General features: G+C 45.7%; 1 protein-coding gene across 18 annotated transcripts in view; it reads right to left on the bottom strand.

Moving 5' to 3' along the window:
• Positions 1-23,809, bottom strand: part of PLEKHA7 (pleckstrin homology domain containing A7) — a 220,197-nt gene that overhangs the window by 60,769 nt on the left and 135,619 nt on the right. For 17 of the 18 annotated variants that reach the window (XR_012015511.1, XM_072793905.1, XM_072793907.1 and 14 more), the window contains 5 exons: positions 16,419-16,530; positions 15,567-15,671; positions 12,935-13,007; positions 11,414-11,514; positions 3,364-3,539 (listed from right to left, as the gene is read on the bottom strand). Coding sequence is in view for 17 of the 18 variants with exons in the window: in XM_072793905.1 (XP_072650006.1) it covers positions 3,364-3,539; positions 11,414-11,514; positions 12,935-13,007; positions 15,567-15,671; positions 16,419-16,530 (567 nt within the window). In the remaining variant the exon portion in view is untranslated. Of the gene's footprint in view, positions 1-3,363; positions 3,540-11,413; positions 11,515-12,934; positions 13,008-15,566; positions 15,672-16,418; positions 16,531-17,519; positions 18,133-23,809 lie in introns of those variants that run through there. The other variant, XM_072793919.1, reaches the window with a different exon arrangement.

Below are 23,809 nucleotides of genomic sequence, written 5' to 3'. Positions count from 1 at the left end.
GGAGCTAAGCTTGGTTTTTTTGAAGCAAAGCAAAGCAAAAAACAAACTTTCTATTTTTCTAAAAATTAAAATTAAGGAGGGGACGGCTTTAAAAGAATGAGATGTAGGTATCTCTGCTTGGGGAAGATGATTCACATAAATAAAACTGAATTCTTTAACTTCTGGATTTAGTTCCACACCTTAATCAAGAAGAAAGATGAGAGAAAGTCCAGGACAAGGAGGAAGATGGGAAAGGCCCAGGAGTTAATTCCTCAGGGCCATAAAGGAACTCGGGAATGGGTTCAAGAAACCCCTCAGGTGATCTCTGAGGAATCAAAGAGAACAGGAAAAAGGCCAGAATATTAGAGACTGGCAAACAGCATCCTGAATTTCAAAAGAAGGGAACATCAGATTCCATTAGCCACAAGGCTGGACAGACTTCCATCAACCAAGAGGCTAAGCTGCATCCTACAATGGGCAGATTTCACAGCACACAGGAAAGAAAGCACCAAGAAAAGGCAAACAACTCAGGAAAAAAAAAAAAAAAAAACAGGCAGAGGACACATACAGGCAGTTCACTGGGGAGGAAACAAGTAGCCAACAAACAGAAAAGATCCCTATCATCATGGACATACACATTGAAATAACCAGATACTATTCATCCACACAGCAGCTCAACAAAAAATTTTAAAGCTTGATAATATCAACTACTGGCAAAGATGTGGGAGATGAGGACTCTCACTAGTAGATTCCACAGCTTCCTTTAAAGGGCAATTTGGCATACTGATTAAAATTTAAAATGCATTATATTTTGATACAGCAATTTGAAAGACATATGCAGAGGCTTGTAGAGGTTTTTCATTACAGGACTATTCATAATAGTAAAAGATGAGGAAAGATAAACCATCCAAGGTTTGGAGCATTATGGTCCTTATACAATACCAATACAACAGTCCAAAATAAAGTTGATCCACATACACTGATAAAGAAGGATTTTGGGGGGCCCCTGGGTGGCTCGGTCAGTTAAGTTTGCCTCTGGCTCAGGTCATGATCTCGGGGTCCTGGGACTGAGCCCCAAGTCAGGCTCCCTGCTCAGTGGGGAGTCTGCTTCTCTGTCTCCATTTGCTCCTCTCCCTGCTTGTGCTTTCTCTCTCACATAAAGTCTTTAAAAAAAAAAAAAAAAAAAAAAAGGATTAAGGGCAGCCCGGGTGGCTCAGCGGTTTAGGGCCGCCTTCCGCCTAGGGCCTGATCCTGGAGACCGGGAATCGAGTCCTGCATCGGGCTCCCTGCATGGAGCCTGCTTTTTCCTCTGCCTGTGTCTCGGCCCTTCTCTCTCTCTCTCTTTCTCTCTCTCTCTCTCATGAATAAATATTTTTAAAAATAAAAAATAAAGGATTAAGATGTTATCATTCGTGCTTTGAAAACACACAAAAGAAACTTACATATTTCTATATAAGTGTATATATGTATATAAATGAAGGGGATCTCTGAGTGGCTCAACGGTTTGGCGCCTGTCTCTGGCCCAGGGCGTGACTCTGGAGTCCCGGGATCGAGTTCCATGTCAGGCCTCTTGCATGGAGCCTGCTTCTCCCTCTGCCTGTGTGTGTCTCTGCCTCTCTCTCTTTCTCTCTCTCTCTCTCTCTCTCATGAATGAATGAATGAATGAATGAATAAATAAAATAAATAAATAAATAAAATCTTTTTTAAAAAAGTGAAGATTACCCCAGAAAGATGATTAAGCATATCTTTGCCCTTTGGCATTTTATTTTTTGAAGGATGAAAAGCAAAGACTAGGAAAGAGTGAGCATTAGGGACCAGCATGTGCATTAGAAGCAAGACATGCCAAATGCACCCAGTTTCCTTCTCCTGGGATGATGAAGGAAATGACAATGTCGCTATGAACAGAGTGCCCACAGGGCTAATGGCAGAGGCTTTCACATCATCATTGTGGACACAATAGAAAAATGCAAACTGGGGGATCCCTGGGTGGCTCAGCGGTTTGGTGCCTGCTTTTGGCCCAGGGCATGATCCTGGGGTCCTGGGATCAAGTCTCGCATCAGGCTCCCTGCATGGGGCCTGCTTCTCCCTCTGCCTGTGTCTTTGCCCACCCCACCCTCGCCATGAATAAATAAAATCTTTAAAAAAAAAGAAAGAAAAAGAAAAATGCAGGCTGGATGACAATGCTAGGAGGCAGAGTCAGATTTGACTGAACACCTGCAGTTACTGATTCAGAGTCCACGTGGGAACTTCCAAGACAATCATTAGTCTTGTCCTAACATATTCACTCATCCAGTAGTAGCTCGCTCACTCACTCACTCACCAGACATTTGACAGCTTACTCTGTGGCAGGTGTGCAGAAGATACAAAGACAATCCCTCCCTGAAGTCTAGGATACTGAAAAGCAGACAGAAGGTGAAAGAAAAAACAGCATGGAAAATGCTTGACTGAGGTATTACGGAAACTCCAAGGGGAGGACTAGACCCCAACCTGGCCCCTTGAAGGATGTCACTCTACACCAAAGGTCTGTTTCAAGAAAGATAGCATGAAACTAGGTAGTACCACTAATCCCAGAATACACATATACTGGAAGAGGCTGATAAGCTAAATAAAACACACCATGTGAAATCCATTTGTAGTCACCGAAAAATCCTGCCTTTAGGTTACTAGAGAAGAACCTTTTATTTTGAGGCCTCACTAAAAGACCACAGTCAAAGAGGCCTCTCAGCTGAGCAAGGTGTCCAGAGAGTGGAAAAATAGGCCCATGTCAGAAGAGGACTGGTCCAAGGCACACCCTGATTTTTCCAGGGCTACCCTACCTTCTCAGAGCCTCTGACTCCACTCATCGTCCTCCTGCACTATCTCTCAGGGAATCACCCACAGCCAACAGACTCAGGAATTTCAACATCCCTGACTATACCCTTGGTTTGCCCGTTTGAGGGAAGAGGCAGCTCCCTGGCTAGCCCCAGCAATGTGGTGGGCAGTCTGAGGCACGTTTTTCACTTTGCAAGATCTTTCTTGCCTGTCTCTTCTTCTTCCCCCATCTGGTGCCCCAAGGTTGTCTCTCCCACCACACATCAGAGGAGGACAAATGAGAAACACACACACACCAGGTTCCAAGGCTCTGTACTTCAGGCAGTTACTTCACCCTTCCAGGTCTTTGCATTTCTCTGGCCAATGAAAAGAGGATCAAGTAATTTCTGGGGGATCTTACTGTGCATGCATTCTCCTCCCAGAAGAATTCATCATTAAATAGGACTTTCAAAGAAAGGGCAGTGCTTAATACAAGTGAATGAATAGTGGAATTCGGGGCACCCAAGTGTTCTTATCTGGGTCCCCATCCTAGTGTGGGAAGTGCTCTGACAGAGACTCTGCACTGGGACTCACCTCTTCAGCGATGATCGAGACAGCACCTGTGCAGCCTGGTTCATGGCCCGGACCCACGCGTTCATGTCCTCCTGGGTGTCGGCACTGAAGTAGTAGGTCCTCATGCCTGACTGCTCAGCCTGAGAGCCCCCCATGGAGCTATTAGAGATGAGTGCTCGCATCCCCGTGTGCACAGCCTGTAAACACGAGGCGGAAACCCAGGTCAGGGAGGTCAGCACACATTTTACTTCCGGAAGTAACAAGCGGACAATGCTGCGGCCACGTTGTCCCCTCTTCCAGATTAAAAGCCTGAGCACCAGCCAACTTGTTCCCACACCCGGAAACCATCATGGCTGGATTTCCCCATTCCTGGTGCAGTCAGTCCCAGTGACAGCTGTGTCTGGTCCCCATGGTAAAAGCCCTGCAGCTGTACCTGTTCCTATTCATCTTACTCCTGCTTAGGGAGGGGCACCCAGGCAAGGCTTATGTGAGAGTTTTTCAAAACACTCATTCTGTAGAAGCAAACTCTCTGGAATCTCTGTTGTGGTGCTTCCACAGCATGCGACTGTTGGAATTAAGCCAAAAATCAGCAGTCAGAGCATGTGGCTTGGTGCAGGGATTCACTGTGCCTCAGAGCTTGGGCATGAAATGTGACGTGTGCCCATCAAAGCTGCTGCTCTTCTGTCTCTCCAAAGAGGCACTAAAAAGGTTGACATTTGAAAATTCTTGCACACCTACTATGTGTCAGGAAGCCTCAAGGTGCTTTCACATGTATCTTTGCAAAAAGCCCATGAAGAGGTATTGGAAATGACTGTTGAAAAGCAACCAGGATGGGTGCAAACAAGAGGCAACCCCAGTTCCACCCTATGTTCTAATAGGCAGGGGCCTGTCTTAAATTTGTAATGAAAAACCCCACCAAGTCTACATAGGAAGATGGTATGAGGAAGATCAACAAATCTGATCAATGCATAGTATGTGTCCCCTGGGTACTTCCATGACTTTAACCTCATTTTAATTCCAACAGCTCTGAGAGGTAGGGACAGAGTCTCTATTTTACAAATGTGGCAAATGAAGGTCTAAGACATTAAGTAACTTTTCCTGATCTCCATGCCCAGTAAGGGATTCTTCACAGCATTTAACATTACCTGGTATTATTTATTTTACACACAAGTTTGCTTATCATCTGTCTCTTCCCTCCAAAATACAAACTCCATGAGAGCAGGGACTTCACTTATTCATTAATAAACTCTTCATTTATTCAACAAACATTTATTGAGCACTGACTATGTGCCAGCCATTATTCCTGGGTATACTGTAGTGAATAAAATAGAGAAGTTTCCCTGGACAGTGACCCCATAACATCTCTGATACCTCCTCCCAGACCTTCTGCACAGTTACAGAGTTCTGGGACAGGCACTTGCCCCACCAGACACAAAGCCACCCACAAGAATAGGGCACCCTCAAGGGTGTGATAGAGAAGTTTCCTACTATACTAACATTTGTGCAGCAAGCCTTGTCCAGGGACACTTCAAACATGGAGAGTTGACATGTCTGCAAATGGGCCTTGGGAGTTAGATCCATCAAAAAAGAGGAGCTACTCATGATCACAAACAACCTCAGTCACTAATCAAATTGCCAATATGTGCTGTGTCCAGCTGCCCTTGGTTCTGAAGAACAGGTTCCTAACTACACTCTTGTCTGTGCTTGGACATAAAAGATGTATTAACTGTGAAAGTGAGAAGTACAATTGGCCACGTGACCCCAATCCAAAGTGCCCTGAGGCCTAGGAAGATGCCAGAGCCAAGGTAATCAGAAGTCTTCTCACCCCTTCCCTCATCTCATCTCAAAGATGCTGCCTATCCTCTGCTCTTTGCTTTCCAATTAACACCACCAATTTTGCCTAACACTAGGCAAATTTGCACAACTGAAGAGAAAACTTTAGGTTATGCCTAAAGGAAATGAGGATGCAAGCAAGCAAGGAAGATTTTACCTCAAAAACTTAATGGCCCTAGGATATGATTGCTCTCCTGGTCCTTAAGACTCTGGTCTAGATCCAGTACTAGGGAAAGAAGCTGGAATGCTCACACCTCATGCCCTCAGCATCAGTCTTTAGAACATAGAAGCCTAGGTCAGGGCCCATCAACTGACTCATTCTCTAACTCATTCATTCAACAATAATTGTTTTGTTTATAGGAAAGCGCTATACCAGAAATTGAGGGGACAGTCTTAATCAAGGCCAAGACAGTTTACAGTCACATAGAAGAGAAAGACCATGGACAAAAAACTACAATTGTAAGAAGTATCATGAAGAACTTCAGGATGCTATAAGGGAGGACAGCAGGGGAACCTGGCCTGCCCTGGAGAAGGACTCACCTACAGAAGTGACATTTAAGCTGCCTTCTACAGAGTAAGCAGATATTTTAGTAGGAGTAGCATAGAGGAATGTGTGGAACCCCAAGATGGATGAGAATATGATATGTTCAAGGAAGAAGCCAGCATGCCTGGCATAGAAAAAAGGAAAGAGCAGGATGAAATGAGGCTACTGGAGTTGGCAGGGCCAGGTCACCAGGGCCTTGTGGTCATGTTAGGGTTTTGTCGCATTTACAAGAACAAGGAGAAGCTAGTAAAGGGTTTGAGCTGGGGAGTGGTGAGATCAGATTTTTGTCTGGAAAAACGACTCTGACTTCAATGTGAAGAGGTTAGAGCAGGGCTGGGGCAGATGAGGGAGTGGGAGCAGGAGATCTCTATAGAAGCACCTCTATAGGTGAGAGATGGTGGGAGGGGCTGAAAAGAAGAGGATCGCCTTGAGTCTGCACAAAACTAGGAGGTAATGTTAGCAGGACCTGGGGATAGATTGGGCATGAGAGCTGAGAATGGTAATTTTTGAAAATTACCATTCTCAAGGATAAAACTGTCAGGTTTATGACTTACAAAGACTGCCCATGTGTTGACATTAAGAAGGAGCTCCTTGTGCCCAACCTTCAGGCTGACTCCGAGCAGCACAGTGAACTGCGTAAGAACTCAAGGCCCTGGTGACCCTGCCTCTTACCTCAGGGCAACCTGGACAAGCTGCTCAACCTCCCCAGGCCTCTGATTCCCCATCTTCAAAATGGGACTGTGGGTGATGGTGGTATTTACCATTTAAGGCTACGTGAGCACTCAATGAGATAATGCACATATGGAACTGAAAGCATTTTTAAGGCTGTTATTCAAGGCTCAAAAGCTATGTTAGTTGATGTTATTATAGGAACAGTCACTTGAGTAATCTAAGCTGATTGACTGAACTTTCTAGAAACTTTGAAAGACTCTCTTCTGCCCCTCCCCATTGCTAATGTACAAAGGACTAAACACGAATTACAAGAAAGCCTGAACTCGGGACGTATAAGCAGTGTCACTGACCACAGCTCCTTCTTAAAATGACTGCTTTGTGTGGTCTCTGTCTGAAGATTGGGACTAGCCCCATCTACCCAGGCAGAACCAGCTGATGGGCTAGTTTTCCAGGTGAAAGCTCTGGATAACTAAACCAACCACTTGCAGGGCAGTGGCAAGAGTTGTAGATGTACAGAAGAAGGGCACTTAACCTGTCCGGGGAACTCAAGGAAGGCTTCCTGAAGAAGGTGACCCCCAGGCAGAGACCTGAAGGACTTATTAAGAGTTGGGGAAAGGGCATTCTGAGCTATGGCGGAAGCTCAGGCAAAGGCCTGTGGGCAAGAAATGTCCTGGGGCCCCAGGCAACTGTACACGGCTGGAGGGAAAATCTAAGATGGGAGTGGCTAAAGATGGGGCTGGAGAGAGAAGCTGGGGCTGGTAAACCAAGACTGGGCTTTATACTGCAGGCAGTGGGGAACCATGGGAGGGTTTGTCATGAGAGCACAGCCTAAACAGATGTGCCGTTCAGAAAGTGTGCAAGATGGACTGGAGGCTGCAGAGTCTGAGGGCAGAAGCTGTGGTAAAACCAACATCTACGGAGCACTCACCATGTGCTCAGTAGAAAGTTAGTTACCAATAGGAGGAATAACGGTCAAGACAGAATAGTGACAGGGCAGTGGAAAAAAGTAGATGGAGGGCAAAACGGAAATGGGAGAGGGAAAGAGCAGCTCTTCCCTGTTCTCTTAACCCCTAATAACCCTCCACAGTGCTGGGGACTCTAGAACAGAACCCCCTGAAGGCAAGGACCTTATCTTTCTCATTGTTGTATCCCCAGCATCCACATCCTACCAAGTAGAACAATGGAGCACAATCAAAGTTTGCTGAATATAAATAAGTGAAAAATCACGTTTCGCCTGGCCGTTAGCCAGAATCTAAAGCAGAGGTCTTAACCTTTTGGGCAGCATGAATCCTTTGGATAGTTTCATAAATCCTAAGAACTCTTCTCAGAAGGTTTCTAAGTATGCAAATAAAAGAAAGGAAGTAAAAAAATAAAAATAAAAAAGAAAGGAAGTTCGTTATACTGAAATACAGTTACTAAAATTTTCTTAAATGTGGTATAATAGAGGTACTTCTTTAATAATTCATTAAGAAATGTAACAATTATTATAATTTCAAAGTGGCAATGAGCATAATGCTATTTCAAGATATTTACAACAGTCATGATGGGATATAAAGAGCTTTCTGGTTTCTATTGGTGATCAAGGCAGAGGTGCTACAGATACCTGCTGTTGCCTGCTTTCTTAATCAAAGGAAACATTATAGGTTAAAAAAAGTAAAGATGTGATTTATCCACTGATACTTGGGGATCTGTAGAGCTCAGGTCAGGAAACCTTGGTCTTGAGAGAAGAAGAACAGCTCAAAAGAGACTAATAAGGCTTTTTCCCCATTGAGGATCCTTGGATCCTTTGCTGCATGGAAATGTTTTTTTGCTCCAGATCCTGGACCTGAGGGGCAAACTTATTCTGAGGTGACCAAGCCAAGGTGAGCAAGCCAAGGTTGGCTGTGCATCTAATAGGAGCTCTTTGGGGAGGCACCCAGATGAGCCACCAGAGCACAAAAGGTCAGGGCATTACAGAATATCTCCTAGATGCCACCAAGAGCCCTGCTTGGCTCTCCTACAGAGCTGCCTGTGTCTCAGGGTCTATCCAGCACCAGAGTCCCTGGTAATACATAGGGGCTGCCAAGATTCAGGCACTATTGAAAAAGAAAGACAAGGAAAGGGCACCTGGGTAGCTCAGTCAGTTAAGCAGCTGCATTCAGCTCAGGGCATGATCCCAGGGTCCTGGGATCAAGCCCCGTGTCATGGGCTCCTTGCTCAGCAGGGAGTCCGCTTCTCCCTCTCCCTCTGCTCATGCTTGAGCTCTGGAAGGAAGGAAGGAAGGAAGGAAGGAAGGAAGGAAGGAAGGAAGGAAGGAAGGAAGGAAGGAAGGAAGGAAAGGGAGGGAGGGAGGGAAAGAGGGAGGGAAAGAGGGAGGGAGGGAGGGAGGGAGGGAGGGAAAGAGGGAGGGAGGGAGACAAGGAAAGGACCATATAACCTTTCAGGTTGTGCCTATCTACAACCACAGATACTCTTGACAATCTCAAGCAAGGTACCCTAGCAACAGTCAGAGAATTTCAGCTCTGGAAATAATGAAGAGCTGACATCAGAAGCAGGAATAAGGGCCAGGATACTAAACACTGTGCCTTCCTCAGGGTCCCCAAGAACATGGATCCTGAACTGCCCAAGGGTCCCACTTTCTGGCCCCTAAAAAAACAATGCTGCAATCAAAGGGAAAGAGAACTCTATCACAAAGGAAACCACAACCCTCTGTGGAAAACCAGCTGAACACCACTAGACCTGCTTGCAGCAGTTTTTCTCTATTCTCAGACCCTGAGGATCCCCCACAGGGATCCCCCAAACACAAGTACGCCTTGTCTCTCAGACAAAAGATTTAGCTAAGGAACACTCTTAGTAAAGTCCTTCTAAGAAAAATTTTTTTCAAAAAGAAAAGAATCTATGACACATAAAAGATGTTTTTCTAAATCTGTTTTCACACCTCCCAGTGAAGTGTTAAGATGCAATATATATAGTTACAATCAGTTACTTTGACCATATTTCAAATGCTGTCCCCAAGAATTACATAGAACAGTATCCCAACTGTTTGCCCAGTAACAACGCTGAACCCCAGAAAGGAAGGTTTTCTGAGGAAGACCTTTAGGCTGCAAAAGACCAGGGTGAAACCCACTGAACACAATGTTCTCAGAGCCAGCAATCAGCAGGAGAGGCTTCTGAACGATTAAATACAAGAGTCTTCCTAAAATGATAATAATAAACATTAATTCAAATCACTTCCCATCTCCTACAACGTGCTTGCAGGAGATGACCAAAATGAGAAGAGAAAGAAACCATCCTTCCTCCCTAGAATATAATTGTAAGAGGATAGAGTTCATGTTCAAGTTCTGTCACCATCATCAGCTTTGCGACTTTGAAGTACTCTAATCCTTGTGTTCTTAATCTATAAAGATTAAGATATAAATACTGACTGCACAATATTGGTTCTCTACAACCTTAAATGAGCTTATGTGGAGAGAAGTAGGTCTCTAGTCATAAAAGGTTTTACAAATATAAAGCAATAGTATGTCATGCAACAAGAAATAGGGAAGGATCCCAGAATCTTTAACCCATAGCAACTCTGCAGTCATCGGGAACAGTGACAGTCAGGGGAGAGAGGGACAGCTCCAATCTGGCAATAAACAAAGCTAAAGCATCAGCCCAGGAAGGAAAGGTAGAAGATGAGACTGACTTTCCAACCACCGCCCCCACAACAGACTCCAGATCAAGATGCTGATGCAGACTATCACTTTCTAGTGACACCGTGGATAACACATACCAATGCTCTCCTTAACCCTTACAGAGAACGGTGTGTCCTATCTTGTGCTTTTCCATGATCCTTTAACTATCCTATGGTTGGCAAACTTGACATCTGTTCATCTTCTGCTTTAGTACCTAATTCCAGTACCCATCTTACACCCTAAACATGGGAATAGCTAAGCTGCATGAGTAGTGGGTTGCCTTGTACCCTGAGCAGTGTGAGAGGGTGTTTCCCCGTGGCTACTGGCACCAAAGGCCACTTGTTTCAGTGCTGGGACTTCTACTCAACTGCCAGCAAAGTAGATCTTCAACCTACCCTATCCTTACCAACCCTAGGAGGCCCAAGAAATAGCAGCAGTGCAGGAAATGTGTGGAGGTCACCAAAGGAGATGGCCTCAGGATTCCCCAAGTTTGGGCCTGACCACCACCTTCCTGGACCCTCCACATCTGGCCCTGAAGATGCCAGAGGGCATCAAAGGCCTGCCGTCAATTATCATGGCCACGCTCACTCCGTATGACATATGACCAAGTAGAAGAGTAGAAAGGAGGTTTTACTGTTGAAGGGATTTCCCTATGAATCTTCAGTGATCCAGGAAAAAAAGCCAAAAAAACAAATTTGATTCTATTTGCTTTTCAACAAGATGAACAAAGTAGACAAACCTGAAAATCTCTTGATGGTGAGATTCTAACCCTCAGTGTATGTTTTCATAATATAATTGACAGAAATCCACTCTGAGGGACCATGACTTATACTGAGTGGCTGGACACTAGTTAGACTAGCTGACTGCAGTGAAGGGAAGGCATGAGGGGGACTAGTTGGTTTTTTTTTTAATATTTTATTTATGTCAGAGAGAGAGGATGAATGAATGAGAGAGGGGGAAGCTGTGTGTTGGTGAGTAGAGAGCCCGGTGCGGAGCTCCATCCCAGGACCCTGGGATCAGGGCCTGAGCTGAAGGTAGATGCTTAACTGACTGAGCCATCCAAGCACCTCCATGAGGGGGACTAGTAAACACAGGACTGATGGCAATAGGAAAGAGGGGTCTGAATACTTGAGCAAAGCTGGTGGATTCAGAAGCTCAGATACAAATGAAATAACTTTTGATGTGGTATTATTCTCATTTAAAGAATTTATTTGAAAAAACAAAGAATTTATAATCTTGTTATCATGCATCTGAACTTCTTAACTTCTTCCCCATCCCCCACAACAAACAACTGCTTTTACGAAGCCATTTTTGGGAACCCAAGGTTTCTTAGGGTAGAATAGCTGCCCTGAGGGGGAAAGGGCAGTACCTTAAAGGAATACTTGCGACTTATGCGGTCCTCAGGGGCCACAGGCGAGATCACGTAGCTGGGCAGAGGGATGCTCCCAAGGACCGCTTCTTCTCGACTGTCTTTGAATGGAAAAAACACATCAGAATAACCTCTGTGGCAGCTTCCCTGAGTTGGTCCATCCCACTGCCCCAGTTCAGGGCTCTTTACAGCTCCCTAGGACTACTGTAATCACTGATCATCCCTTCAGGTGCTCCCTGGGGAACTTTGTGCTAACACAGGAATGACACCGGTTAATCAGATGGGGGCAGAGACAGGCATGGAAACATGCTCAGTGCAACCTGTGAATTTCTATAACTCAGCTGTATACCAAGTGCTGTGGGAGCACAGAGGCAGAAGTGGCACAGTCTGGAGAAATGGAGAAGGCTTCAGAAGGTGATATCTAATGTGTTTTAAAGGATTGGAGAAGGGCATTCTGGGAAGAGCAAACCCCATAGGCAAAGTTAGAGCATTTGTGAAATATCCTACCTTCTACATCTATTCTCTTCCTCCTCTAATCCATCTTCATTACCGAGCTAACTTCCTAATGACAGAGTTGGTCCTGTCACTCCCTTACTCAAAGGCACTTGCTGACGGCCTACTGGATGCAAAACGAAGCCCAACTTACTCTACCTGGGGTCATAGCCCTCTTGCGTTTTGGCCCTAGCCCACCTCCTGAGCCTTCTTTTCAAGTATGTTCTACATGCAAGACCCACTCAGGCCTCACAGGTCTGTCATTCCACTTTCTTCTGCTTCTGGAACTTTATTCAAGTGGTTTCCTCTGCTTGAAATGTCCATCTGCCCCCATACACAGGCAAAGCTCTACCCATCTTTACAAGCCCAACTCAAATCCCATTTATTCTGAAAGTCCTCCCAAATTCTCCAATTTGGAATTCTCCAAGGAATTAACTTCCAACACTCCCTGAATTGCTTAAGCACACTGAATGCCTTATAAAGCACCTAACACAGCCTAGTCTTGTCTTACAAGTAAACTCTCTCTTCCTTCATATTTTGAGTCTTAACTTCTTCCTCACTATTGCACAGCCCCTAATTCTATGGAGTGGGGCTCCATAAACGTACATGCAGCCAACTCAACTCACCAGTTATCCATCCAATATAATAGGGGATAGATCCAGACAACAAGTTACAACATATGATGAAATAATGATTTATCCATAGTTCCCACTTCTCCAGATTGTGTTGAAAGTATGCCTGTGTTCCAAATGGGGTAGAATCACAGACAACAACAGATTTGGAGAACGTAAGCAGCAGATAAACTGGATTCTCCTTACTTTAACTCAACAAATGGCACTTCGAGTGCAGGGATTGCTAAAAAGTCACCAACCCACCACATATGTAAACGTGAACACTTTGGCAAATAAATAGGTTATATATTATCTCAGGCCACTGGTCCACTCACTGGATTTGAAAATATAATCACCTGTATCACCTTACCACCCATTCCAACATAAAGATCCCTTGGTGGCCTGAGCCTCAGCTCACCTTTATAGTAAAATAAGCAATAATCAGCAAGCACAAACCACCTCCTTTTCCACAGTCTCATCCCAGAACTGTCCTGCAAAGCAAAGAAAACTAATCAGACCATACTGAGTATACTCTTCCCTCCCCTTTCCAATCATGCATCATGTGATGCTAGAAACAAGACTTGCCCATATCCACTCTTTCTTACAATAAATTAATGAATTTTTATTGCAAGGCCATTTCTGAAAAGGACATTGAAATTTAGATTCAATGATGGTTTATCCCAAGGAAATTTTGTGTGTGTTCTAGAAACAGATTAATATAAGTATCTTTCTTTTAGAAAGGAAAATGTGAATTTAAAAAATACAGTTCTTCCATTAAGAAAGAAATCAGCTTTTAACAAAAAGGAAGCTATTTATTTATTTAGGTACTATTCTATAAATACCTTCACTTATGTTGATGAGAAAACTGATTTACATAGTATGGAACAAGAAATTTAAGTTAGTTAATTAATCAATGAAGCAAAGTTCTCATTTGACCAAGTTCCATTCTCTATGATAAGGGGCTAATTTTGCCATGGATTTTCCTTCTACTCGATGAAAGGGACTTGGTTATCTTGCTATCAAACTGCCTCATAACATGAATTTGTCTTTACACATCTAAAACGTAAATCAACACATTTATTAAAAACATTTTAGGTGATTGTGAAAATTCTAAAAAAACATGGCCAGGGTAGGGAAATAGTAGTGCTATAGAGTCATTTTAACCCCCTAAACCTAGGAAAACTCCAGAGCTGCTCTTAGCTGTTAAAACTGTTTTCCTTCTGCAAGTTTAAATTTAAAATAACAGTTATGTCAGTTTATAAACCTAAGCACAACATGAAGTTTGTTCATTCTCCCCTTACTAAAGTGCTAAAAACAAATTTAATTTGTTGAGTTAATGTTATTTCTTGGTTTTATCTTCTGCACTGACCAGATGATCTCTAAGATCTTGGCATATTGCTTTGTTTGGAAAACTCCTTTCCATCCTTCCACCCTAGTGCAAATGTCACTTCCTCTGGGAAGCCTTTCAAGACTGCAAGCACAGCTACACTCTCTGTGATGTGTGTCCACAGCACTCGATGCAGGCCTCTTACAGTTACAGCAGAGCCATGGGGTCCAGGCTAGGCAGTGGTGCTGGGGAGAAGAATTACTTATACCTTCTTTTCTCTCCCTCCACATATCAAAGGAGCATACTTTTGCTTAATGGGGACAGGGATGCAAAAGGAAAAGTCAGAAGGTTATTCTGGGAAAAGAGATGGGCAGAGAGGCAAGGAAAGAGACACAGCTGTGAGGGAAGAGGGAATCATTGAGAGAGGGCCAGCACAGTGTCTGACGGAGGAGGCTGGAGAGCTATGGGAGCTGCCATGGTGAGTCAGAGGGGAGAGAGATCTCAAGGGGACTTCTAGGGATTTCTGTGTGGTGGGCAGCCTAATGCCCTGCTCTGTCTTCCCATAAAGCCTTTGGTAAAAATTAACATCATAGCTCTTGCAATTTGTGACTTTTTTGGATGGTATGATAAGTGAGAGACCACGAGGGTAACAACAGGGCATGTCCGAGATGTGTCTGTTTCCCCAGCAGACTGAGTGCCTCCACAGCGGGAACCACATGTTATTCATCTCCTTACACTTGCTGTGAGAGCACCTAGAACAGGGCAGGCAGGGGCAGTCAGGGGCAGGCAGTGTCCAACTCTTGGTTTCTGCTCAGATCATGATCTCAGGGTTGTGGGATCAAGCCCCACATCCAGCTTCACATTCAGCGCAGAGTCTGCTTAAGATTCTGTCTCCCTCTGTTCCCCTACACTGCTCGTGCACGCACCCTCTCCCTCCTCTCTAAAATAAATAAATAAATCTTTAAAAAAAAATAGAACCTGGCAGGCACTTGGTAAACAGATGGACAGATAGACGAACACATGGGTGGATGGCAAGGAGAGAAGGAAGGAGACAAAAGGACATGATCTCTGGCCCTGAGAGCGCACAGCCTAACAAGAGACAGAGCAGTTAGTGGTGAGTTCAGGGATGCAGGATAGCCTCAGGGGAGCTGACAGGGCTTCCTGAGTGAAGGGGAGTGAAGGAGAAGAAAAAGCTGGTTCTAACCAGGGTATCTAGGAAAATGTTGGTATAATCACCAAGGTCCAGAAAAAGTAGGTTGGGGAAAAAAAAAGAGGTAAAGGGTGAGGAGGCAATGAGCTGAGTTTGGCTGATTTGGAATCTGAGGTGGCTACGGGAGCTAGATACGTGTGCCAGACCACGGGAGAGGAAAAGATGGGATCTGTCAGCCAAATGATAACAAAGGCTCTTTCACATCAAGAGGAGAGCGCGGACAGGGGATTGGTGGTAAGGCTGGATTCATGCTGACCTACCCGCACTAGTGCCTGGTCCCAGGGCAGCCAATAGCTCTGGGGGCCCAATTGGTCAAGTGGGCTTGGGGAGGGAAGCTGCAGCCATTAAGCAGATGGTCCACTCAAAAATGGACAGCGTAGACAAACTCAGGAACAAACTCAGACAAACTCAGGAACAGAGAGTTTATTCTGAGTCTGTCCCCATTTCCAGGTTAAGGAATGAGATCAGCAAGACACATCCCCCTCCCCCACTCTCACATCCTAGTCTTCTCACCTGCTTGTGCAGCCACCCCCTCACCACCACCGGAACATTGGGGTTCCTCCGAATGGCCTGGTCCCTCTTCCCAAAGCTGTGGACTTTATTGCTGGACTTGATCATCTAGGAAAAAGCAGACTCGAATTCTAGCAGCAGGGGGGATTTGGGGAGTCACAAAAAGCAGGAGCCTCCTCTGCCTTACTCTAAGTGGCCGTGCCCTTTGATCAAATGAACAGTAAGGAGACCAGAACAGGTGGGCACCTGGCCACAGCATTTTAATGAAAACACAAATCCAAGACCTAGGAAGCTTCCCGTCTGGGTCACAGAGGAAAAGAAAAAAAAAAAAAACAACTTTAAAGGGATTCTTCAATCAACTTTCACCAACAGCTGTTGGTCCTAAGATGTCCTAATCTTTCTGGAGCAAAACTACTTTTCAGTCACAGATTTTGCCAATGTCCAGATTTACCCCTCCTATCTGTGTTCGGTCCTTAGCACTCACCCCTTCTCTGAAATGCTGGTTCTTGCCCCTGCTCCTCAGTCACTGATCCCACATCTCACTTTTCCTCAGGCCCACCTGTCACAAAGCTCACCGGGCAGTCTCGTAATACACCTGTGAACAGTGGTGTGACCCTCCCAAGCAAGCTGGGAAAATGAAGAAGGCATCTAAGGACCTAGATGTCGGTTCTGGATCTGCCAGCAATCACCTTCTTTCTTAGACAAGTGACAAAACCCCAAGTGGTCTTAATTTCCTGATCTGTTATTTGGGGAAGATACTTCTTACATGCTTCCCTCACAAAGCTATGGTGGGGGTTGATGAGCATCTGCAAATATTAAAGAATGGAAGAAAGAAGTGAGTGGCCAGGAGCTCACCTTGGGGCCAGGCTTGGCCTCCACAGTGGACGTGGTACCAGCTGTGGATGTTTCACTGACCATGCTGGACGGTCTTTGGTTTTTCTCTTGCTTCGACATATGTGGGTGTGGCCTGTGGAAAGACATAGCAGAGTCCAGTAAGTACCAGGCTGCAGCGCAAGTGGAATCTGAGGTTTATTTTTTTTTTTTTTTTTTTTTTTATGATAGTCACAGAGAGAGGGAGAGAGAGAGAGAGGCAGAGACACAGGCAGAGGGAGAAGCAGGCTCCATGCACCGGGAGCCCGACGTGGGATTCGATCCCGGGTCTCCAGGATCGCGCCCTGGGCCAAAGGCAGGCGCCAAACCGCTGCGCCACCCAGGGATCCCCGGAATCTGAGGTTTATTCCAGACTAGAACTGGTTGATGTGCCATGATCAATCTGTTGGAGACCACCTGACTCCAGAGTATACAGCAAGAGCCACAATGGCCATGTGTTTCAGGGAATCAAAAGAATAGATGGGCACATTTTCCTAGCCTGACACCCCACAAAGGAGCCAAGGCCATCATTCCTACCTGCTGTCCTAAGGTCCCCACATTTACTCTCTTACTGGGGTGTCTGTGGCAACTGCCCAATCAGATGGGCACAAACAGTTGTAACACTCTTCACACAAGAGCAACACATACTCCTTACACACACACACACACACACACACACACTCTCACACACACCTCCATTTCCCTGGCTCCCAAAAGAAGCTGTTTATAATTAGTAATAAAAAATCACTAGCGCACACATCCACACCCCCAGATACACACAGAGAATCACTTACATAAACGCCAGTGGGGCTTGCCTCCCAAAATAGATTACTCAACAAAGAGCCCTATTCTAGGAACACTCCTTTGCCCCAAAATAGAACCATCAGAGATATTAACCCCTTGTGCCATGCCTGGGAGCAAGAAGCAATGAAAGCCACCTGGGCCCCCAATGAAGATCCCCCTCCATGTGTCCCCAACAGTGTCACCACGCTTCCCGTCAAACAGCTCTGCTTGCCTTGGGATAGCCAGAACTCTGGGAACATCTCAGTCTGACACTCAAGAGACACTACAGAGAACCCTTCTCACCTGCCTCCACACAGCCCCAGCATTCGCCAGTCTTTCAAAGCCCGGGTCGTGGCAAATGCCTCCAACAAATTCAGTGCCTGTCCTGGAACAGCTTGATGCCTGCTTCCCAGACTCTACTAACTCCAAGATCAGTCAGCCTTCCTCAAAGTGTAAGTCTCATTGTTCTGTGGCTGGGTTCTCTGACAGGCAACACGATCCAGGCAGCTGCGTGCAGTAAACTGAGGCTCTCTGCCTGAGGAGTGGAGGAAATCTGATTTGGAGGCTTGGGCCAGGTGCCTGAAGAGATGGAGGATCCAAACAAGACACAGCAAAGAAGCAGCACTCCAGATGTCCGTTCGCCAGACTAACTTTTACAGAGGTGCTACGAGGGAAAATCCTAGTTTCCACCTTGGAGATAGGCTGCTTCCTTCAAAACCACTGCTCCTCAAAGGATAAGTGATCCTTCCTGCCCCGAAAGACAGGGTCCCCGCACCGTGCACCATTACTTCTTCGCAGAAGTAGCCGTTACCACTGTGCTTTCTGAGCTGTGCCAACAGCAGGACCACTGCAGTGGCACCAGCTTTCCAAGGGGCTGAGCTCTACTGGATGCTTGGCAGCTGGAGGTGCAAGTCCCACCAAGCAGAAAGATCACTGGCTCTTATCAGCTCAGGCACTCACTCCAGATTCCCCGCCCCCGGCCTCCATCCCAGCCAGACTTTTGTTACTGCTCCCCACTCAGAGAATGTCACCAAGCTCAGCCCCACTCACTGCTGCCAAGGCTGCATGCTGCAGAGAGATAATCACCAGCCGGGGGTGAAAAGGGCTCTCAGAGGAAGGGCCCTCAGAGGCTGCCTTGTCCAGCCCCTGCCTCCAGGCAGAACTATGCCCAAAACATCTGCCTGGAACCTAGCCTTGCCTGACGTTTAGATTTCCAGAGGTTGAGACAAAGATGAGTTTTCGGTTATGGCAGCTGTAGCTCTAAGCCAAAACTCAAGACACAAAGTCTGACAATAGATTTGTTTGGGATTTTATCCAGTTTAATTTGCTCCCATTTAAGACACAGAGGATTATTATAGAATATTTGGGAAATATTTTTTAAAAAGCTAAAAGGAAAGGAAAAAAAAATCATCATAGTCCTATATACTCCCATTCTTTTTATAGGTCTGGTTTGTGCAGGAGTGGGGAAGAGCACTTTTGTGTTTTTACATAATTGTGATCATACCGTGTTTATGATTTTTGCATTTTGATTTTTTCAAAACCTATTATAAGTCAAACATTTTCTCCATTATTTTAAACACATCCATGTCATTTTGTTTCTTTATTTTTTTCTTTTTCTTTTTTTTTTTTTTAATTTTTTCCTTTTAAGTAAGCTCTATGTCCAATATGGGGCTTGAACTCACAACCCTGAGATCAAAAGTCACATTCTCTACCGACTGAGCCAGCCAGCATCCACATCCACATCATTTTATTTATTTATTTTTTAATTTTTATTTATTTATAATAGTCACACAGAGAGAGAGAGAGGCAGAGACACAGGCAGAGGGAGAAGCAGGCTCCATGCACCGGGAGCCTGACGTGGGATTCGATCCCGGGTCTCCAGGATCGTGCCCTGGGCCAAAGGCAGGCGCTAAACCGCTGCGCCACCCAGGGATCCCCACATCATTTTAAATGACATCACATTCCATCAACTAGATACTGTTCCTCCTCTATGGGACAAAGAAAAAATTATTTGGAGGTGTGACTGGGAGAAGATCCAGGATAGATGGCCACTTGCACCATTTCTGTATCTTTACATCCTTGAACTCTGACTTTCATCACTTCCCGCTTTCTAGTTCTATGTCACCATCCCATTCAGGGATGCTGGCTGGCCAAGGAGCTCCTCCAGACAACAGTATTGTCCTACAGCCTTGGAGGTTGAGGAAAGAAGGTACAATCACCACCGAGGGAGCCAATTATGAAAAGATTTTAGCTGGAGGAGGACTGATTGTGGTCCTAATACTGAACAACAGGGATGGACAGCGGAACACAGGGGTTGGCAGGTGAGTACAAGAAAAGAAGAAAGAAAAACATCAAGATAATTCCATTCTTCATTCTGCAGAGACCTCTGCTCAGCCACACCCAGAGACAGCTGGCTTATCAGGAGATATGACTAAAGCTCAAACTATATCTGCCCCAGAGAGGGGACCATGTTGTCTCTATAAACAGTGACTATATCTTCATCGGAGGTCCCCCCTGGGCAAGGACAGCTCCCAACTCAAGCAACAGTCTCAACCTCTACCTGGTAGTCCCTGACCTGGCTCTTTGAAAGAACAAGGTGCCCACTCAGCCACATAACAAGATTGGTCTTCAGAGGATGTTCCTCTGAATCTCCTCAATGAGTAATGATCTCCTAGGTCTCCCAAGGGTAAATATGACTTTGGGAAATAACTAGTTATCTGGAATTACAACTAGTTTAAAAAAAAAAAGTAGTGGTCATGCTTGGGAGACCATTTTGGGTACCCAAAAATAAGAATATAAAAAAAGTCTCAGGGTACCTGGGTGGCTCAGTCAGTTAAGTGTCCAATCAAGTGTCTTGATTTTGGCTCAGGTCATCATCTCAGAGTCCTGAGATCAAGCCCCACGTCACGCTCTGCACTGCGCATAGAGCCTGCTTAAGAATCTCTATCTGTCTGTCTGTCTGTCTGTCTGTCTCTCTCTCTCCATCTGCCCCTCTACCTACCTGCCCACCCCGCCCCCCTAAAAAAGAAACCCAAATAAAACAAAACAAAATCTGGAAACCAATTTTCTCACTTGGCTAAAAAGCTGGCTCTGGAAAGTTCTGGAGGTCGTTTACCACACTGTTCTGAACAATGGGACTATCACCAGTGTTATGGGTATAGCTTCCTGAAGACAGACGATACTGAAAGAATCATCTAACAGACATGTTCCCTCCCTAAGGGCCTGGTGGGGTGGACACTGACTTAGCCTCCACTCCTCAGACTGAAGTATACTCCTGACAGGTTTCACTCATGATCCATCCTCTCCCCCAGAGAAGAGCCTGTGCTCCTGAGCTGAGCCGCTGTGAAAGGTGGTTCAGTCAACAGCATGCCCTGAGGCACATGAGTCACAGACTCCCAGGAGAGACACCAAAACACCTGCACACGCTATGGGAAGGCAGACTCTTGGTGTCATTAAATAAAATCTATTAACTTAAAAGCCTGTTTGCCAGGTTTCTGGATTCCCAAAGTACAGTGGGATGATTTGAACAAAGACGTCTCTTTCCTTGGCTTGGGCTACATGAATGCTGATTATTTTGCTGGAGGGGTGTGGGCTGAAGTTCAAAACAGTGAGCTAGAGTTTTAACTTAACTGCCTCCCAGCTGAAATGAACAAAAGAAGTTAGGACTAGACAAAAATCAGTCTGGAGAAGCCTAGTAGGAAAGTGACTTCATCCTACTCTAAACTTCCTGAAGGATGTGTCAAGTGAGCCTGGACAGGAAATCACTTTCTCTGTCCCTCAATTTCCCCCTCTATAGAAGGAACTGCTTCTGCTACCTACATACCCAAGAGCAAATGCGTATAACATTGACAGAGGTAGTAAGAGGGAGGTTATAAATTCAGAAGTCATTTTTTCAGTTGGGTCTGAATGTAGAGGAGTTTGGCTAATGGGATGCTCAGCTGCCTCTTGGTCAACATCAGGAACAGAAGCAAGCTGAAGTGGGATCACAGCAAGACCCTACCCTATCACTGTCTTAATAGGTAGGTCACCAAGCCAAGAATTAGTAACCCTTAGGGTCAGTACACAAGGTCAAGCAACCAGAGGGACTGGGCAGGACTTGTCCAGCACCTACTGCGTGCCAGGCACTTAGCATTCATTGTTTCACTTACCCCTAAAACGCCAGTTTTACCGTATCCATTTTGTAAATGAGAAAACTGAGACTGAGATTAATAATTTGCCCGAGACAGAAGCTGGACTCCAAAACCTGGGTTTTGCCACAGAGACACCATCTCATGGCAAGTCCCAGGGTGTGACAGAAGCAGGCTTTTCCTGCTCTTCTCAGCCCCAAGACCCAGCCCCAAACCAAGAGGATCCTAGGGTGGTGGAAAGACCAGGAGCCCGGGATAACTGGGTCTCAACAAAACTCTGCAGTTTAGCCACTTCTTCACAAATCACATTTCTCTGGGCCTCAGTCAACATTTTTGCAAAGTGGGTGAAAACTACTCTCACCTCACAAGATGATTGTGTGGATTCAAACGACATTTTGAAAACCATGGCACTGCACTAAATGAAAAGCATTGTTACGACTATTACAAGTGGAGACCCCAGAATTTAAATCTCAGGTACACTCTATTTTTATTTCCAAGGCACTTCTCTCCAGAAAGTTCAAGATGCCAAACAACTAACATATAAACGATCATTTCCTAGAAATGCCCCTATAAGCGCCGTGTCTGGTGGGGCTCCTTCGAAATGTAATAAACCTGTGGCTGGGGGACCAGGCTCAGATTCTTTCCACAGGAGGACAGAAAGCTATGGGGACTTGGGAATCCCTTATTGAGAAGACATCATTATTAGATGTTGCTTGTGTCCTATCAATTCTTGGAAAACACAGGCCCCCAAATTCATGCTCTCTCCTCAAGGATTCTACACAAGAGTTCATCCAGAATTAATATCATAGGAGGAGGGTATATGAGAAGAGGCACACTCGATAACAACCAGATTTTTTAAAGTGCTCACACTCACCACCTAAGGAGTTTGGGAAAAGCAATGCACAATGAAAAGCAGGAATAAAAGAAAGTTCTTGTCCCAAGCAGGCAGACACCTCCACATCCCCTCCTCTAAGAGACAGACAGACAGCCGACGCTCACTGTATACTCCCAATACCTGGGAGGAGGCTGTCTGACAGGGGTTTTCATTCAACGAGTGTGGCCTTGTTACTCAACTATGGCTTTCTGTGTTCCTGCTCCTCCCCCACCCCAACTCCTCTCTAGAATAAAGGCTCCAGTGCCCCACCCCACCCCATCCCTCAGGAGCTGGAAAGCAGCCCAAAGAGCACCCAAAGAGCACCCCTCACCTGGCATGAAAATAGTCCAGTGAGCCCCATGAGCTCCCTGCCCCCAATCTCAGCATTGCTCTGAACTCAGATGCTCCTATGTGCTCAGTCATATGACCTTGGACCGGTCTCTTCCACTGTCCCCTATCCACGCCCCATGCCTCAGTCTGTGCTGGGGAAGAACCAAACCTTGACCTCTCCTGTTCCTTCCGCCTCTGCTTTGCTATTTCAGAGATGCTACAATGCTAACTGGAGCCATCTGCAAGCCCTCCTCTAGCCTCTCAGCTCTCCCAGGCTTACCAGGTAGCCACTCCCCTCACTTTCTAATGGAGAGCTCAGTGCTTCCCAGACCAGGGAGGTTGAAGAGGAGGAGGAGAGGGAGAAGTCACAGGAAAAAAAATAAAATGACTGTTTGCAAGCAGCAGCTTCCCTTCCACACACAGCAGAGCCACTACTGCAGCATCTTCACCCCACACAGACTGCCGCGTGGCAATGGTCGCATCTCCAATGCCAGTGTCCTTGGAGACATCAACGCCAATGCCAAGTCAACACCCAGGGGTTTGAATGAACTGCAGACAACAGCACCACCTCTTCCCTACCTGTGACTGTCACAAATGCTGTCTCCTAGACCAGGAAGGAAAACTGAACAGTCAAGTTTCTGCATCTGCTTGCCAGATGTTTCCATTTTTCTTCATTTTTCTGCTGCCATGGCAACCAAATGCAACAGGCAAAGCTAGCCCCAGACTGCCAGGCTGGAGAGACAAGGTGCTGGTTATATCAGCCACACAGTCCAGGGTGCAGCAGATGAACTACAGGACAGAATCCTCCAGGCACAGAGCTGCAGTGTACCCCCGCCCGCCCCCACCCCCACCCTATGCTCTTCATCTCTCACTGCAAATTTTTACCAACTTGTAACTGCAGGAGAAACAGGAGTCAGCCTCCCTCTCTCCTAGAAGCAGGAGATAGCCCACCCCCAAGGCCTATAATCTGCATATGCCTTGGAGAGTCCTGCTCTGCTACTACAAAATGAACCCCTGAAGTCAAAGGTCAGGAAGGTAATTCTTACCTTCAGCAAGATATCTTTTTAAGGGGTATCCTCCAAACACCATTCATAACATTCCAGGCAATTCCAATTTACAGTTCTTTTCCAAACAATCCAATGAGAAAAAAGGGGGCCACTCAGACTTCAATGGAAGGAACTAAGCTAACCTCAAGAGGATGCTAGGAGAGGCAAGCCAGGCAAGGGTCTCCTCCAGGTTTATGAATCTAGGAGATTTGTGGT

Source organism: Canis lupus, chromosome 23, assembly GCF_048164855.1.
Source record: "Canis lupus baileyi chromosome 23, mCanLup2.hap1, whole genome shotgun sequence".
NCBI classification, from domain to species: domain Eukaryota; kingdom Metazoa; phylum Chordata; class Mammalia; order Carnivora; family Canidae; genus Canis; species Canis lupus.
This window is presented reverse-complemented; position numbering and strand designations above follow the sequence as displayed.